The following is an 18,279-nucleotide window of genomic DNA, read 5'->3' as shown; positions in this document are numbered from 1 at the left end:
AAGGAAATGAAAGTTTGATTTGCAGATTTATTCCTTTTAAATAGAATCATATAAACTGGCATAAACTGATAAATTCAAATAAGCGTTCATATCCTAATAGATATTTTGATGGACTAGATGAGTACTTCCTACTCCAGTAGAAGAGGTATCCACTAATGGATAAGTTTCTCCTGATGTTGCTTCCAATCATCAATCCTGTTGACTTACATGTAACAAATTGACTAACATAAATTTATATCTTTGTCTTCATCAAAACTTTAAGAGATGTCTGGATCAGCTAGTGATGGATCGTCCAATGTCTAACACATAACAGGTGGATTAATCAGGTAATTCTTGATCTTTTCGAAGGCATCTTGATGCTCCTTCTCCCTTTTAAAATTAGCTTCATTCTTCAATCAAAGCAAAAGAGAAAACACTTGAGTTTTTCCAAATAAATTAGATATAACCCTTCGAAGGAAATTCACTTTACCTAATAGGGATTGAAGTTGCTTCTTAATCTTAGGTGGAGAAGTTTCTATTATTGCCTTGGCTTTGTTTTTGTCAAATTGGATTCCTTTTTTATGTATGACAAATTAAAATAGTTCACCTACAAAAACACCCAATGATATGATTCGTTTTCAATCCATGCTTTCTCATTCTTTCAAATGATGCTCTCAAATGAGTCAAATTATTCTCTTTCAATTGTGATTTAACAACAACACATCATCTATGTATATTTGCATGTAATCACCTATCAAATCATGAAAAAATGAATCTATTTCCTTTTGATAAGTCACACCTACATTTTTTAAGCCAAATGGTATGATTGTCCCTTCATAAGTGCCCAAAGCACTAGGACATTGAAAGGATATTTTTGATATATCTTGTTCAGCCATTTAAATTTGGTTATAACCAGAATAACCATCTAATAAACTAAAGATTTCATTCTCGGGTGCTAAATCAACTAACATATCAACATAGGATATTCATCTTTAGGAGTCATTGAATTTAAATCTACAAAATATATGCAAACACACATTTTACCATTTTTCTTAATTATAGGAACGACATTCGAAATCCAATCCACGTACCTTACTGTTCATATGAACTTTCCATTAAATAGCCTTTCGACTTCTTCTTTGATCTTAGTTACCACCTCTGGTGCGAAACTTCGAGGGGTTTGTTTTGTTGATTTCTTGCCTTCTTGGATAGGTAGTCTATGCTCAACCAAATCTTTACTGAGACCAACCATTTCATTATAGTCCCACACAAAGCAATCTTTATATTCATGTAATAATGTTTCTATATATTCTCACCTTGTTCAAAGTCACATGCAAAAACATTCTCAAATCGATTGGTCTTCACTTCGAGGGGTTTGTTTTGTTGATTTCTTGCCTTCTTGGATAGGTAGTCTATGCTCAACCAAATCTTTACTGAGACCAACCATTTCATTATAGTCCCACACAAAGCAATCTTTATATTCATGTAATAATGTTTCTATATATTCTCACCTTGTTCAAAGTCACATGCAAAAACATTCTCAAATCGATTGGTCTTCACTTCGAGGGGTTTGTTTTGTTGATTTCTTGCCTTCTTGGATAGGTAGTCTATGCTCAACCAAATCTTTACTGAGACCAACCATTTCATTATAGTCCCACACAAAGCAATCTTTATATTCATGTAATAATGTTTCTATATATTCTCACCTTGTTCAAAGTCACATGCAAAAACATTCTCAAATCGATTGGTCTTCACTTCGAACCTTGTTAGGATTTTTTTCAATTTTTTCTTTTTCGATGGCTGTAGAGGCCATTTCTTGGTTCTCATTTTCGGCTTAGTTGTTTCACTATTCAAGATTTTTTCTTAAAATTCAATGGATAAAAAAGGCATTAATCTTTTAAAGTATGAGAAAACATGAGCCTGGCAAATGACTAATGCCGTAAGATCAAATTACGAGAATCATAGGTGTGTACACCACCACTTAATAGAATAATTTTGTGGAGCTAAATTCTCCATCGTACTTCTCTGTTCATTGTTATTTTGAGATGATGCATCATGAACATTGTAGGCCTACTACAAAACTAAGAGTGTTTTCAATCTTTACAGTGGAATCTATGAGGGTGGGATTCTTAAAGCTTGGATCGATGAAGCATATAATTAAAATAGAAGCCGACCCCTCCTCTCCTCTCTGTTATTTTTCTTATAATTCTTCCAACAAAAATTGATATATTGATTTTAGCATTGAACAAATCATTCTGACACATCACTATATGGAACCAATCATGAATATCATACCCTTATAACTCTGTTTTTCCTTTTCTGTTTCCTACCAATAAAGGGCCCGCAGCCATCCATCTCATAGTTCCTTAATTATTTATATGAGCTCATCAAACTGAAAGCGAGAGAATTCCAGGGAAAAAAAAAATCACACGATGTTTGATTACAAGTGTGAAAGAAAGATCCGAGTAGCAATTAAAAAAGTTGAATCATATATATAAATAAATAAATAAATTAAAGTATGGTATCAAATTTGGTGCAGTTAATTCCCTCGGTTAATCAACACAGGATATTTGCCTCATTAGAATCCTAAGGGAGACAAAGTATAAGACAACCATCAACTACAAGATTAACACATTCTAACCAATTCCAGCACTTACAGCCAAAATTCGCAACCAGAAAAAAACTTAATTTTACCTAATAAGTTAAAAATCTACGTCTCATGAAACCAACATTGGATAACCTAGAGTTTTTCAAAGTTTTACTCATAATATGCGGAGTTTCGAGTTGAAATTACTAAAAAAGGGTAATTATTTTTGGAATTTACTAAATGGGATAATTTCAAATTAATTCCTAAAGGAATACGACTTTTAAAGAGAAAATTGTAAAATAATTCACAACTTTTATTGTTATTGTTGTTTTTTTTTTCTCTTTTTACTAAAGTCATAAAAAAGTAACCGACTTTTGATTTTTTTTTAATTACACTTTAAATTAATTATTAACAAATTTAAATTAGTTTTAATTTATAGTTTTATTTAATATTTTTATATTTGTATATTTTTTATTTAATATTTCTTATATTTTTTTTACTAAACCTTAAGGATTATTATTTGTTTCATAAATTAGATAAATAATGTAAACAAAAGACTTAAATTTAAATAAAAATATTAAAAAGTATAATATATATTTATTTAAGAAAAATATTAATAGTAAGATGATGTTTCACAACTACTTTTATTACTTTTTAATTTTACAATAGTGTTTAACTTGTATTGTTTATTTTATAGTAATATATTATATTGTTTTTATTAAAATAACTATTTTTATTACTAAATTATTTTTTTAATATTAAAATAATTTTATCATATAAAATTAATTGATAATACTATATGAAATTATTAATATACTTAATAATAACTGTAAAAATTAATTAAAAATAATTTAATATTATTTGATAAATTTTAAGTTAATATTATTTATTTATATTAGTAACAAAAATATTAAAAAAATTGATTAAAAACGTTGAAATAAAAATTTAAAATTAAAACTAATTTAAATTTATTAATAATTAATTTTAAAAAAGTGCGACTTTGAGATAGTAAATATGTTTACGACTTATTTTAAAAAATTAAAATACCTATGATTTTAAAATTATAATTAAAATTATTTTTTTACGACTTTAATAAAAAAAATTATGAATTAATTTACGACTTTAATTTCAAAAGTAATAGAATTGTGGGTATTAATTTGAAATTTACTCCTATTTTGATAAATTTCAAAACAAGTTTGCCCCTTTTATAGTTTGGCCGAGTTTAAATCTACTGGGCCATTTGCAATAAATGAAAATGAAGGCTCGTCCAGAAGACAGACAAAAAAGAGAGAAAAATGGCAATTTGGTTATCTTTGTAACACATAGGGGCAATCTTTACCCATGATCTTTTATAGTATATAATAAGATGAAATTAATATGTACATGAGGATATCCATTGGAATTGTGAAGGGTAACTAGTAGGCGCAGGATAAGCACGTGGAAATTGCCCTTTGGAATTGCACGCTAGCAATGGCTTGTCTCCATAGTAAAAAGTAACAGCCTACAACAACACCGTATTTCTTTTCTCTTTTCTTTTTTCTTTTTGTTAATATAGAACAACATGCTACAGTTCTACTAAGTAACAAAGCAAAACAGAATAAAAATATAAATAAATAATAAAGTTGCACAATCTTCCTAGGTCGAATTTGGTCAATGAATGATTGACAGTTTCATTATTGAGTATCCAGATGCTCTTACCTCAGCTTGTAAAAATCTCACGTCTCAATTGCATTCTTTATTTTAGCTGAGTATTTCCTGTTATACAATGATGCTTTTTTTTTTTTTTATAAATAATTTTAAATCTTCTTATAAATTTTCTTGTAAATATTCTAAGTTTTATATTTTAAAGATATTAAATATATTTATTATTAATATTTTCTTTATAAAATAAGAAAAAGATTTGTAAAAAGATATGATATCACTTACAAAATATAATTCTTTTTTTCGTTATACATATCATTTTAATCTTTTTTTTTTAATTTTTAAAACAGATTAAAAATTACATGAGACTTAAAAAAATAACTATATAGGAACATCAAATAAATAGTTAAACCTAAAACATATTTAAAACTTACAATACAAAAAGAAGTAAGGGGATTCATAGAAGAATGTCTAAGAATAATTTATAATTATTCTCTTTCTTATAAAATAATAGGAAGATTTTTAGGAGAATTTGTAAAGACAACCTAGTTATATGTGTTGACGCTAAATACTAATTTTTGTTATGTAGATTATTGAGTTGCAATTATTTCGATTTGAAAACCATACTTAAAAAATACATCCAACTTTTTGTTCAATTTATAATCATTTTTAAAAACAAAATTTGGTTTTGTTCCATATTTTTGTGTGGGTGCTGTGCTGCTAAGCTATATATATAGTTCATTTATTCTAGAGCATGCCTATGTAATCTATATCTTAGCCTAAATCGGGAAGAATATGTATTATTGCTCTTTAATTCTATCCTTTCTCTTTAAATGTCCAATTTAGCTATGTTATTTTCAATAGTGATTCTTGAGAGGAGATCTTGATTTTAAAATCTAATATTTATAAGATTCATTATTAAAGTTGACGGTAAGATTTTCACGTTCTTTTATGAAAATTACCAAAATTTGTATTATTTCTCAAAAGATTTTTTTTTTTGTCTATCATGCACTATTTTTTTTCTATTTCTATTTCTGTTTTTCCAAGAAATTTAATTTTTATTATTCAATGTCGATGTTTGTATTTTTTCTATCAATTTTATGTATTATTGCAAGTTTAAATTATATTGATAAATAAATATTTTAATTATTAATAAATTTTGTATTTTCAATTATAAATATTTTTGAAATAAAAAAATATATAATTAATCATTTTTCATTATTTTAAAATAATTTTTATAAAAAATGATATCTATTTTTGAAATAAAAAATTTAGGAAATCTTAAGAGTAAAATGCACCAAAAAAGATTATTAAAAACCCAAAATAGCATCTCCTATCAGGTATGTCCTAACTTTGTAGTGTTAGATGCTCTCTCGTCCCAATTTATGTTGATTGAGCATTGAACAGCGTTAGAAACACACTTCTTTCCGTAATCTTTCAAATACACTTTCTATCAATGATTGAACATTATAATCTATAATTACTTACAGAATTACGTAGGTCTCATCTATTATTTAACAAATTCCATTTATAATTTCATTTTTTTTTACAAATTTCAATCAATAACGAAAATTGTGTTTTTGAATAAATGGGATAAAACTTGCATTCCTGTTTATCAAATTTGTTGTCACTCCTACTTATTTAAACTGCTTTATATTATTTCTTCCCATGGCAAGCCTCTTGTTTTTCCTTTTCCTTTGACATCTTCTCTCTCATCCAAGAAAAAACTTCTTCATCTTCTTTACTTTCTTTTTCTTTCTGTCCGAGAGTTCTTGAAGTTTTGTATTGAGGCTCCAGAAACTTTATGAGTTCTGTTGATTGATTTTCAACTTGGCAATATAATGAAAGAGCATTTCATGTAGATTTTCTTCACCACTATCTGCTCTATGCACTTCTTGTGCTTTCTGCAGTTCTGAATTATTCAAGTAACTGGTTCAGTTTAACATATGATTTAGTATAAAAGAAATTGACACACAGTCATGAAGTTTATGAAACTTGGATCTCGTTCGGACACCTTTTACACTGCAGAGTCTGTAAGGCAAGTCATAGATTCATCATTTGATTGTTTCTAATTGTAGACGATTGATGATGTATCAGCTTTAGGTGAGTAACATGAGTTTTTTCTTTTTCTTTGTATGCAGGACAATCTCTTCTGAAGTTTCAAGTGACCTCATAATTCAAGTGAAAGGAACTAGATACCTACTTCACAAGGTGTGCTTCTTGAAATTTTTATACTTGAGGATACCAAATTACCAATTATAGAAAATTAGAAACTCTTCAAGTTCTATATCTCAGTCCATTTTGTTTTTTGAACAAAACTTTTTCTATCTTTTTATTGTTTAGTCACACAAGTTCATGATGTTGTTCAGTTTCCACTATTGTCCAAATGTTTGCGCCTGCAAAGGTTATGCTCAGAGAGTTCTGATTCTCCACAGCACCAAATAGTCCAACTCCCTGATTTTCCGGGTGGGGTGGAAGCATTTGAGCTGTGTGCCAAGTTCTGCTATGGCATAACCATCACTCTCAGTGCTTACAACATTGTGGCCGCGCGAAGCGCGGCCGAGTACTTGCAGATGACTGAGGATGTTGAGAAGGGGAATTTGATTTACAAGCTTGATGTTTTCTTCAACTCTTGCATCCTCAATGGCTGGAAGGATTCCATTGTGACTCTCCAAACCACAAAGGCATTGCCTTTGTGGTCAGAGGATTTGACAGTTTCCAGCAGATGCATTGAGGCCATTGCCTCAAAGGCCTTAAGCCACCCCTCAAAGGTGAGTTTGTCACACAGCCATTCCCGGAGATTGAGGAATGATGTGTCTTCATACAACGAAACCGAAAGCCTGAGACACAAATCAACAAGCAAGGGATGGTGGGCTGAGGATTTAGCAGATTTGAGCATAGACTTGTATTGGAGAACCATGATGGCTATCAAATCTGGTGGCAAGACACCCTCAAATCTCATTGGTGATGCATTGAAAATTTATGCATCTAGATGGCTACCAAATATAAGGAAGAATGTGCATAATGTCAAGAGGGAGACTGAATCAGACTCAGATTCAGATTCTGCTAGTGAAGTGAATTCAAAGCATAGGCTGCTTTTGGAATCAATAGTGAGCTTGCTTCCAGCAGAGAAAGGTGCTGTTTCTTGCAGCTTCCTTTTTAAGCTCTTGAAGGCTGCTAATATTCTCAATGCCTCTGCTTCTTCTAAAGTGGAATTGGCCACAAGAGTAGGACTTCAATTGGAGGAAGCAACGGTTAACGATCTTCTGATACGCTCGGTGTCTAAGAGTACTAATGATATGATGTATGAAGTGGACTTGGTGATGACCATATTGGAACAGTTCATGTTGCAAGGTCAGAGTCCTCCAACCAGCCCTCCAAGATCAAGGTTGGCCGTCGAAAGAAGGCGGTCTCGTTCCGCGGAGAATATTAACTTCGAGTTTCAAGAGAGTAGGAGGTCCTCCTCAGCTTCTCATAGCTCAAAACTTAAGGTGGCAAAGCTTGTGGATAGGTACCTTCAAGAGGTGGCCAGGGATGTGAATTTGGCTCTCTCAAAATTCATTGCTATTGCTGAAACTATACCAGATTTTGCAAGGCATGACCATGATGATCTGTACAGAGCTATTGACATTTACCTCAAGGTAATTTTTTTGTGAGGAATTTCTATTTGTTTTCAGAATTACTGCATTTTGTACATGCTAGAAATAAATAATGGCCAACATAGAGGGGTTCCCGGGGGGACTCTGGTTGAACATGTTTCAGTGGTGGGACAGAATTGGTGGATAAACAACTCGACCTTGAAATCTTGTCTCATTCAACATTTTTTCGTGGTTTAGGTGTAGGATGACCCACCAGAAATTTTGGCCTGAATGAAGCCACTTTCTGACTAATACTCGCAGTTTCTAATTTCCGTTCTGGCATTTAGTCATTTCACTTGGTTGGAACAAGAAAGAAAAGAATTGCCAGTGATAACTATGAAAGAACATTTTTGGCACACACGAGTTTGTTTTATCGGTACTAGTTTTTTGATTCTTAAGTGTATAATGGCGACAGTGAAATTTGAACTTACGACATCCTGCAAAATACTCAAATCCTCTGCCACTAAACCGATCCTAATGAGTTTTTATTTATACTAGTTGTGTTCATTAGATCGGGATAAAAAGAAAAGGAGATAAATGTCCTTTAGTCCTTCACATGATTGATAGTGTGTTCTTCCCATTATCCATGATAAATGTGTCCATTCCATTAAGCAAAAATTTTACAAAAAAGAGAACTCTGAACACTTTAGTAATGTAATATATGTCTGTTACTGGAAGAAAGAACCTTATTAGTATCACTAAATTTTTTGTTTAACTTGAAAATGTAGGCACATCCAGAACTCAGCAAGAGTGAAAGGAAGAGACTATGTAGAATTTTAGACTGCAAAAAACTGTCAATGGAAGCATGCATGCATGCAGCACAGAATGAGCTTCTTCCCCTAAGAGTTGTAGTCCAAGTTCTCTTCTTTGAGCAAGCAAGAGCAGCAGCTGCTGGAGGCAAAGTGAGTGACATGCCAAGCAACATCAAGGCATTGCTCACAGCTCATGGCATTGACCCTTCAAAGCACACAGCACCATTGAGCACCACGACTAGTATTCATGCTGATGACAATTGGAGTGTTTCTGGATTCAAGTCACCAAAGTCAACAACTAGGAACCCTACCCTCAGAATGAAGCTAGCTGAGGATGACTTGGATGAAAATGTTGTGCCCCGTGATGAGATTGGAAGAACTTCTAAATTTAAGGGTCTTGGTCTTCCCACTCAGCCCAAACGAATGTTTAGCAAATTGTGGGCTACAAACAGAAGTGCCACTGAAAAGAATTGAGTGAATTTTTAAGATTATCCATGATGGGGGATATGGGGAATTAGAGGGTAACATATACTATATGTAAGTTGTAATGTAACATCTAGGGAAAATCATTGAATCCAAATATGCATTGTTCGTGTAACCTATATAATAATGAGAAACAAGATTTTTCACAAGAGGGGAAATCTCTTTGGTAACATGTGAAAAACTGGATGATGAGGAAGAGGAAACTTAGGAGTAAGTGACGTATTGTAGGTCCAATGGTGCCGTGTGTGTCCACGAATCTGAAACACGTGGCTATGTTCATCTTTGATGGTTCACTTCAAATGGGTCCTGATTCTGTTGATAAAATTAATTATTGGCATATTCATGCTTCTGACACAGCAATTAATACTGTAATATCAGATTATCTTCCTCATATCTATTTTGTATCCACGCGGATAATCTAGTTACTTATTGAATTGATATCTTGTTATGGATAGGACTTGTGGCAAATAATTAAGGTTCGACCATTTGATGTTTTGTTAGCAGAGATTTGTCATTAATATATCATGCAGTGGAACAATCTAGTGTGTTAGTTTGATTAACAAAATGATGTGCAATGTATAGCCGACCAAAAAGTAGCACAAATAAACAAGAAAGAAAAAGATCCAGCATTGGTAAGATATGTTTGCTTCTAAGTGGTTTTATTGAAACAACGACAACTGTTGAATCTAAAACCACTTGTTGTGTTTAATACCCATGACTCAGCATTGCTCCATCCCTACATAAATCTCCATGTATCTATATATACTATTCTAAGCAAAAAACAAATGAAGAGTAAAGATGGGAATTCCATTTAAAGCGAAGCCTTTTCAGCATTACTAAGAAAAATGTTTAACAAGTTGAGGCCCTGAAATCATAGACTTCTTTAATACTATCAGCTAGTAATTATTTTGGTATTGATTTGACTTCTTAATTGCAGTATTAAGATCAATTTGATGGAGGTCACTTTCAACCTCCTTTACTCTCAGATTTCTAATTACTATCATTAATTTGGATTTTGTGGGATTGATGGGATGAATTATGTCCCTAGAGAACTAACTAGTTAGTTCAATCTCTCAAACTTGAGACCGACCTCTTACTGTTTTGGAGGCGGTGAAAGAATCATACCCTTTTTTTTAGTTCCAACAAAGTCATATAAAAGCTTATGGGAATCATATAGTGGGGGACTGGCTGTGGTGGTCATCGTCATCATTGTTGCAATTATGATCACTAGTCATCATAGTTTCTTTGACCTTGACTAAATAACTATTTTGAGAGCATGCCTGCATGAATATTCCTGTAACTGATTTACTACTAGGTATGATTAGCATTAACAATTTTTTTTGGTACTACTTGAACCATTAGTGTTTACATTCCTTTTGATATTTTGTTTGCTTCTTCTCTAGTTCAATTCAAACTACTTACTAGTCATTTGTCAAGAAGTTGCGTGAATCGGTGAATGGGAATGTACCCTCCTGGTTCTTAGTGGATCTCTTTATTTTCCGATGGTTCGTTGCTCTACTTTTACTATTTAAAAGTTGGAACCGAAAAAGAAAAAAACTATTTAGAAGTTAGAGATACGAAATCAAATTTATGCAAGGAAATGATTAGAAAGCTTATTTCTGAACATGTTTACCGAAAATATACTACCCACATAACACAAATAATTGGAAATTTTACTGGTCAAAAAATTAATCGCTTGCAAGTGACAATGGTGAGGGTTTGCAATTCGTGTCTAAATAGTAATGGGCCATGTTGGTAAGCCAAAATCCAATTTTTCTTTTCCATCTCTAGGAAATGTTGGTGACTTGGTGTAGGTGGTTGTTTCAATGATTCAGTGTTGTATCTTCGATGTAGTTACAACTCAAATCTGAAAGAGATTGTAGTTGTTCATCATCAGGGTACGATGTCAGGGGAAAATTTTGTTGCTAGACTTGGGTTCATGTTGAATCTCATAATTGGCAACATATACATAGATTAAATTTTATAATATACTAATAATATCTAATGTACACATAACCTTTGATGTTTGCTATATTTAGATTCACTGGGAACCCGAGTTTGTTATGTAACATCTTGAAGACATCTAAAACTACGGGAAAATTTTGACATCAAAAAAGAGTTTGCCAAATGGACAATCGTTAATGTTTTTAGTATTCCTCTTAAATTAAAATTGAGCTTTATACAAGTAGTAATACGCATAATAAAAGCTAGAACTAGTTTTCCAAGTAATCTTCGATTCTAATTAAAAAAAATAACATCAATGCTCAAGCAACTGCACTAAGTTTTGTCCTCTGCAAAATCTCAGTTTCAGAAACAAGGAAGTGATTCTTGTTCATGAAGCACAGGGATTTGATGAGTTTTGGTCTTTTGGAAGCACAGAGACTGTAGTCATAGATTATCGTAGGCTACACATAAGTGTATTGCTTCCCATGACATACCACAAAGACAACAGAAGACTAGATACAACTAGATTTAAACCTGCAGGCCCTAAACTACTAAATTTATAGATCAAGTTAAGAAAGGACACTTTGAAAAAAAACGGGAATGTGAAAAGACAACGGGTATTTCAACTTACAATAACATAAACTTGAAAGGAGAATCAAGCAGGGATGAAATTAAATGATCCCAAATTGTTCACGTGACAATCAAATACAGTAAAAGTACTTGCATTACATACATCTCCACACTTCGCAGTTATAAGTTTATGAATAGATAGAAAGTAAACATGACACGCCTACACACAAGTAAAACATATGGCAGCTTAATGACAATTTAACATTCAATTCATCAGAAGATCAATGCACTGGATCCTTGTTGGCATCAGCAACAGCATCAACAATTGAAGCATGGACTTTTGATGCGTGATCCCTGAGGGACTCTGATTCCATGCTTTTGGTCCTCTGGAGGCTAGGGGAGCGGTGAAGCCGGCAACGAAACGAACCAGAATGTGTGGTTGGAGAACAAAGACAATTGTTCTTGGTCATACTAGGTTGTCTCTGAAGGCCACCACCACCACCTTGTCCCAAATTAGGAGCCCCTTGATGAAACTCCACCCCAGCACCTGACATGACCTCACTCCAAGAAGCTATTTGGACTTTCTGGTCACTTTCCATGCTCTTCAATTCCTGCACTACCGAACATACAAATAGAACATCTTTTGTTACAAAATTTAAATATCAGGAAATTTACAACATCTCTCACACTTTTAACTGTTTGTTACAAAATGACTATCCAGGTTAGCCACTCTTGCAATTCACAAGATGTAGCAACATAACTATATATGTATTTGGAGACCACACCTTAAAAAGGGTTTTGAGGAACCTTCAAGATTCAGGAAATTCAAATACCAAAAAATTTACAACAACTCACACACATTCTGCACAACTATTTATTAAAATTTACCATCCAAGTTAGTGACTCTTCCAACTAATAAGTTAAGATGTAGCAACATAAATGTATTTGGAGACCACACCTTAAGAAGGGTGTTGAAGAACCTTCAAGATTCAGGAAGAACTTTCTCAGAGAATAGAAGCAAATTATAGAGATATAGAGAAAAGAGGATATGCACATATGCATAAGACTCATGATGCAATCTGATATAAAAATATGGATCAATATGCAACACACAAGTTTGTGTGCTTTCTTTCTATGTCACGGGTTTGATAATTAATTCAACTAACGCCCCCACCTACATTTTGATCTCTTTTGGATATGGTAAACTATATGTTTATGTGCTCCAAGCACTGGCAACATAAAATCATATCAGATCATCGAGTTTCCCTCATCTTTCTCACTTTTTTGTGGAGTTGCATTGAATCCTGACGCAAAGTTTGGCCCCTAAACAATAAACACCAATGCTTTTCGGACCCACACATGATGGCAGACATTCGAGTGGGTGTCAATTAGCCTACCTTTGCTGTGGGTCTCAACTTGCAATTTATTATGTATGCACAACTATGGATAAGATGCCTTGTCACAACAATATCTCATTATTCAACGTTTGCAATGAAGACACATAACATCATTGATGAATTCATAATAGCCAAAAGACCATTTTTGCCACAAAAGGGTTATATTGATATTTTCTAGAACTAGGCTTCCGCTCCATAAATGCTCCTGTAATACAATGTTTAACAGTTTTTTTTTTTTTTTTTAATTTTAATCTAGTATATATGGGGATATAGTCCAGTTGGTATAGCTCCGCTTTTGCAATTAGGTTGTTGCGATGGTTGGATATCTAATTGACCATGCTTTTATATGTATATAGAGAGAGAGTGTGTTGTTATATGGTGTGAATGGATGAAGTACGAAATGAACCAAAATAGTCTTGTTAATTACTTCATAATAAAAGCTTATGTTTTATTGTTATATGATGTGTAATTATTTTTAAAACTAATAAATTAAAATGTTATAAGATAAGAAAAAATAAAATATTAAGATTTTATCCTAGATTATCTTCTGCTAATTGTGGAGTTATTTATCAAAAGCAAATAGAAAATATTCTCAAGCAATTTCTACAATTGTTTGGCATAGCATTGTTCATCATTGCTACAACAATTGTTTCAAAGTTCTCTGGCCTTAGTCAATTTTCTTGTGACTTCTCAATCCGTTGATGCTCCAAGGCCTTCTTCAACATCTAGGTGCTCCAAAGCCAATTTGATAAGCTTCGGTTGAAAATGAAGTGATGAAGGCACCACTGCAAATGAATCAAACCTTATATGTAATCAAGACTATTGGATTTCTAACGAAAGAAAACGGAGAAAACTAAGCATAGCCAAAATAAGCTAAGCCACATCATTCGTGTAAAGAGTACGAATTTCTTTGTGTACCATAAAGCATTTTCCACAACAAAAATAATAGATGATTGATATTAAAATATTTAAAAATTCAAATTAAAATCCAATAACCATTAAATCTCTAAGAGATTCACTAAAGAATCATGTCCTACAATATCTCAATTATCATTTACCCATCGCCATCACCATAAATGTTACCACCTCCACCTCCGCCAATGGTGGTGGTGGCAACAACAGTGGGGACGACGACCATCAAGGTGGTGGTTGTTGATGATGGTGGTAGTGACGATTAATGATGATGGTGATAACAATAATCATGGTGGTGGTTGCAACGGTGGACATGGTGGTGACAACAACGATAACAACAATCATAGAGGCGAAGGTGGTGGCGGTTGATGATAGTAGTGGTAGCGACGATAATTATGGTTGTGGTTCTAGTAGTGATCAAGGTGGTGGCAGTGACAATCAACACTACTACAAAATGGGGCTTCTATGATATTGGTTCAATGATGGTTATACTAAAACCATTGTAGTAAAAAAGGTGGTGGCATTTTTGTGTTAGGAATTTTATAATTCCTAATTAATTAATGTGGGTTACATATTATATTATAACATTTATATTAGCTATTTACATTTTTATGGGCTCAATATAACTAATCTAATTTGGTGAGCCTATTAGACTATCAACAAAAAATTGATATGGACTTGATAAGCGGAAACTAGTTTGGATCATTAAAGGATAATGGGAATCCTAATAGGTTTAAAACCTAAGACATGGTTATGATCCTCAAGGCACCAAATCAAGAAACAGTTTATCCTCTCCCCATCTGAAGAAAACGAAGGTCCCATAAGGAATAAGGAGATTTGGTTGAGGAAGGTCAGTAAACCAATTGTTCACGATTGTTCTCCAGATTCCACTACGTTTGTTTGATCAACCATTATGGATCCAGATATTCCTAAAAATTTTCTTGATAATCTAACGTAATGTATTCTTGGAGGTTATTGATATTTTATAAGAATCTTCTAAAATTCCAACAAATGGTATTAAAGCCACTATTATAGTTAGGTTATTCGAATTAAAAGTTGTTTAATTCCCATTATGCATGGATCAATTAATTTTTTATATGAACTCTAATTTCATTTTGGGACAATATATATTAATTGTCGGTAAATTCAAATATTGCTATTTTCCATATTTGGTTTGAATTCGATTCTATCATTTTTCAGCATCCCTTTTGGATTTATGCATAACTTCTATTCACGTCGCTTGTGATATATATTTGAGGAAGCTCTATACACTTTTTTGTGGGTTTCCGAAAACCTTTTTACGTTGAATTCAAAGCCACATGGGTTATGCCTTTAATAAAGTTATTTTGTGCAATTTGTGAATATTTTGGATACCATTATCACGTTGTGTACACAACATTAATTTTCATTGTTTTGTTTGCATTGGTACGGTGGAACAGACTATAGAGACTAGAAGCACTGACAGGAGATTTTGAATATCTTGGTTTATTGTATTGTTTGCATTCAATATTTTTAATTCGTTTCATTAATTTGTCACAGTGTTATATTTAGGTGCAAATTTTATAGACTCTTCCTAATTATTAGCTAATTTTTAATTGAGTTGGTTGAAACAATATATTGCCAAAGTAATCCCTATTATGTAATATAAATTGATTTAATTAAAATTGCATGAATATTTATATGATATTATTTATGCTAATTATGTTTGGCCCAAAGGAAGACACAATTAGGTCAAATAATAACATATCTATGATGATAAATATGTAACAATCATAAAGTAATTTTTATGTGAATAATAGTTGGTCCAAAGAAATATTATTATTTGATAGAGTTGATTGCTAATATTTGATCATTGCATAAAGGTAGAGAGTACCATTTGCAAATTAATTTTTCTATCAAAAGACTATGAATTAATGTTGTGCCAAGTATCTTGTGATGAGTCCATTATGTGAAATATTTGCACGTTCTGCTATATATATTTTTATATAACTTACTTGATTATATTTAAAAGTTGTGTAATTTTAAGACCTCCCATTTATTATATTAAATTATCTTGTATTTTTTGGTTACATTGATTGAAATAACATGTTGTCAAAGTAACCTCAGTTGCATAAGTTGATTTGATTGAATGTACATAGATGTTGTATGGAATTATTCATGCGTATTGTGCTTGGCCCGAAGGAAGACACAATTTGGTAGAATAATTACATGCTTGCGATGGTAAACATGTGGTGATTATAAATAGTGTGATCTTCCATGTGAATAATGAAATTTCCAAAGACAATCATTATTTGACTAGAGTAATCATCATATAAGTTTTCCATGTAGGCAATGGAGTGTCCAAAGACAACCTTTGTTTGACATAACTTATCACCAATGTATGATCAATGCGTTGAGAGTACCACTTGCAATTAGTCTTTTCAATTCAAAGATTGAGGATTAATGGTGCACTAGGTATCTTATTTGAGTCTTGAAATTTACCGTAAAGATTATTTGTGCTTTTTATGTTTATTGTTCTCTTCTTTAATTGTTGTTGTTGCTACTACTACGATTTAAATTACTCATATTACTTGAATCCCGAAGCTGCATGTATAAAATTTAGAGTTTGAAAAGAGTCAATTAAGAGTTGAGGATATTGCATAACTTTTGGGATATTCCAAGAGAAGAAACAAGAGAACAAGATAAGGAATTTCCTTGTTGCTTTTGTAGGATGAGGCATAAAAAAAGTCCCAATTACACTATTTAGTGCGTGAAGAATGGTAAACTTCTCATTTTTATTTGTTTTAAAGTTAATTTAGTTTTGTACAGAAGGATGCTAATGGGTAGGTTTTGGTTCTATTACTCACATAAGCATGTCTATATGATGTTACCTATGGAGTCATCTACCAAGTGATAATGAAAGATTCATCTATGTGGGCGATGACATAAAGTTACAGTTGAAGCTATAAGAACTTTTATGTTGCTTTAAAAGACTCGATTTCATTTGAATTTGGTTGAGACATATATTGAGTTGTTTATTAAACCAAATTTTATTTCTAATTTGGACAAATTCATTGATTCTTGTTCGATTAGAAATAACAAAGTTAGTGTCTCTTGTGATTCAAATGTTGCAAGTTATGAGATCTTTTATGGATATTGAGTGTTCCTATTGCAAACAATTTTGGGTGGTACAAAACTTAAAATGAGAATTTCGTCACTTTATAACATATACGCTTAAGTCATATCTCTCAATAGAGAATTTGGATGCTTGTGTTATGGGAAATTCCAAATCCTTTATATTGGTGGGACTTATAGTCTACATTTAGTATATAAAGGGAAAATAATCAAATAAAATGGAATCCAGGTGTCGAAAGAACTAAGGATGTCTTAGAACTAATACATACATATATTAGTGTTCTATTTCTTATGGATTCATGGAATGAGAAAATGTATTTTATTATATTCATAGATGATTTCTCTTTATTTAAATTATGAGAAGTTTTGGCCTCTAGATATTTAGTCTTTCAAAGCTGAAGTTGAACTTCAACTAGGAAAGAAAATTAAGGTTGTCAAATCTGATTGTGGGAAATACTATGGTAGATATGACATAAGGTGCAACGTTTGGAGTCCCCCATGTGTTGTCTTCAATAATTTTGAAATTTTTCTACAACATATAATGTTAGGCAAACCTACCATGAACAAAGTTGTAGAATGATGACACTAGACTTGTACAAATATGGTAAGAAGTTTGCTTCTTCTCTACCAAAGTCGCTTTGGGGAAAGACATTAAAGAATGCAATTTATATCTTTTTAGGATACTAATTAAAGTAGTCACTAATAACCCCTATAGGTGTGAGCCAGGGAAATCCCAACATTAGGCATATGCACATTTGGGGATGTCCAGCCGAAGCAATGCCATATAGGCTGAATGAAGGTAAGTTGGAGTTAAAGATAATTAATTAAGTTGAACTTAATGATGTTATGCCTAGCATTATTAAAAGACAAGACAACACTGAGATTTCCTCTCAAGCACCACCTAGAGTTCAAACTCAATAGCCTTAAGAAGTGTCATTAAGAAGATCCTCTAGAGAAAGGAAAAATGTACTTTGAATGATTATGTTATATTTCTTTAAGAACATGAATATGACATTAGGTTAATTGAGAAGGTCTAATCGACTTTAGTCAAGTGATGCTACGGTCTAACTCTCAAGTGGATTCTTTAGTTAAGTCATGTTGTGCTCTAACTCACAAGTGGATTGGTACCATAAATGATGTAATAAAACCAATGGTTGAACATGACATTTGGGATATTGTCAAATTACCTGAAAGTGTGAAACCCATAACTTGTAGATAAATATCTATAGTTAAAACGAATTCAATGAGTAATATTGAGATAT

General features: G+C 32.2%; 2 protein-coding genes across 5 annotated transcripts; one reads left to right on the top strand and one right to left on the bottom strand.

The window, feature by feature from the left end:
- The first annotated feature begins 5,551 nt into the window (after nt 1-5,551).
- Nucleotides 5,552-9,520, top strand: LOC100792829 (BTB/POZ domain-containing protein At1g67900). Its single transcript, XM_003551996.4, has 4 exons — nt 5,552-6,245; nt 6,349-6,418; nt 6,577-7,848; nt 8,574-9,520. Exons 1-4 carry the CDS (start codon nt 6,187-6,189, stop codon nt 9,069-9,071), a joined length of 1,899 nt encoding a protein of 632 aa, XP_003552044.1. The 5' UTR covers nt 5,552-6,186; the 3' UTR covers nt 9,072-9,520.
- A 2,124-nt stretch (nt 9,521-11,644) lies between these two features.
- On the bottom strand, nt 11,645-13,073 carry LOC100791587 (uncharacterized). Of its 4 annotated transcripts, none has more exons than XM_006602345.4 (2): nt 12,875-13,073; nt 11,645-12,205 (listed from the first exon to the last, which is right to left on the bottom strand). In XM_006602345.4, exons 1-2 carry the CDS (start codon nt 12,965-12,967, stop codon nt 11,876-11,878), a joined length of 423 nt encoding a protein of 140 aa, XP_006602408.1. In that variant the 5' UTR covers nt 12,968-13,073; the 3' UTR covers nt 11,645-11,875. The 4 variants fall into 4 exon arrangements, with proteins under 4 accessions (XP_006602408.1, XP_006602409.1, XP_006602410.1 ...); XM_006602346.3 differs by having other exon boundaries at nt 11,645-12,210; nt 12,773-12,894; XM_006602347.3 differs by lacking the exon at nt 12,875-13,073 and adding an exon at nt 12,483-12,807 and having other exon boundaries at nt 11,645-12,210.
- Between the last annotated feature and the right edge of the window lie 5,206 nt (nt 13,074-18,279).

This window comes from Glycine max, chromosome 18, assembly GCF_000004515.6.
Source record: "Glycine max cultivar Williams 82 chromosome 18, Glycine_max_v4.0, whole genome shotgun sequence".
Lineage (NCBI taxonomy): Eukaryota > Viridiplantae > Streptophyta > Magnoliopsida > Fabales > Fabaceae > Glycine > Glycine max.
The sequence above is the reverse complement of the archived record's forward strand: the minus strand, read 5'-3'. Positions and strand labels throughout refer to the sequence as shown.

What these genes read in the sequence shown, in the direction of transcription:
- LOC100792829 (XM_003551996.4), top strand. Translation starts at nt 6,187, where the DNA reads ATGAAGTTTATGAAACTTGGATCTCGTTCGGACACCTTTTACACTGCA. An exon ending in TACACTGCAGAGTCTGTAAG is followed by an intron (nt 6,246 to 6,348) that starts GCAAGTCATAGA and finishes CTTTGTATGCAG; the next exon opens with GACAATCTCTTCTGAAGTTT. An exon ending in CTAGATACCTACTTCACAAG is followed by an intron (nt 6,419 to 6,576) that starts GTGTGCTTCTTG and finishes GATGTTGTTCAG; the next exon opens with TTTCCACTATTGTCCAAATG.
- LOC100791587 (XM_006602345.4), bottom strand. Translation starts at nt 12,967, where the DNA reads ATGTCTGCCATCATGTGTGGGTCCGAAAAGCATTGGTGTTTATTGTTT. An exon ending in CAATGCAACTCCACAAAAAA is followed by an intron (nt 12,206 to 12,874) that starts GTGAGAAAGATG and finishes TCGGTAGTGCAG; the next exon opens with GAATTGAAGAGCATGGAAAG.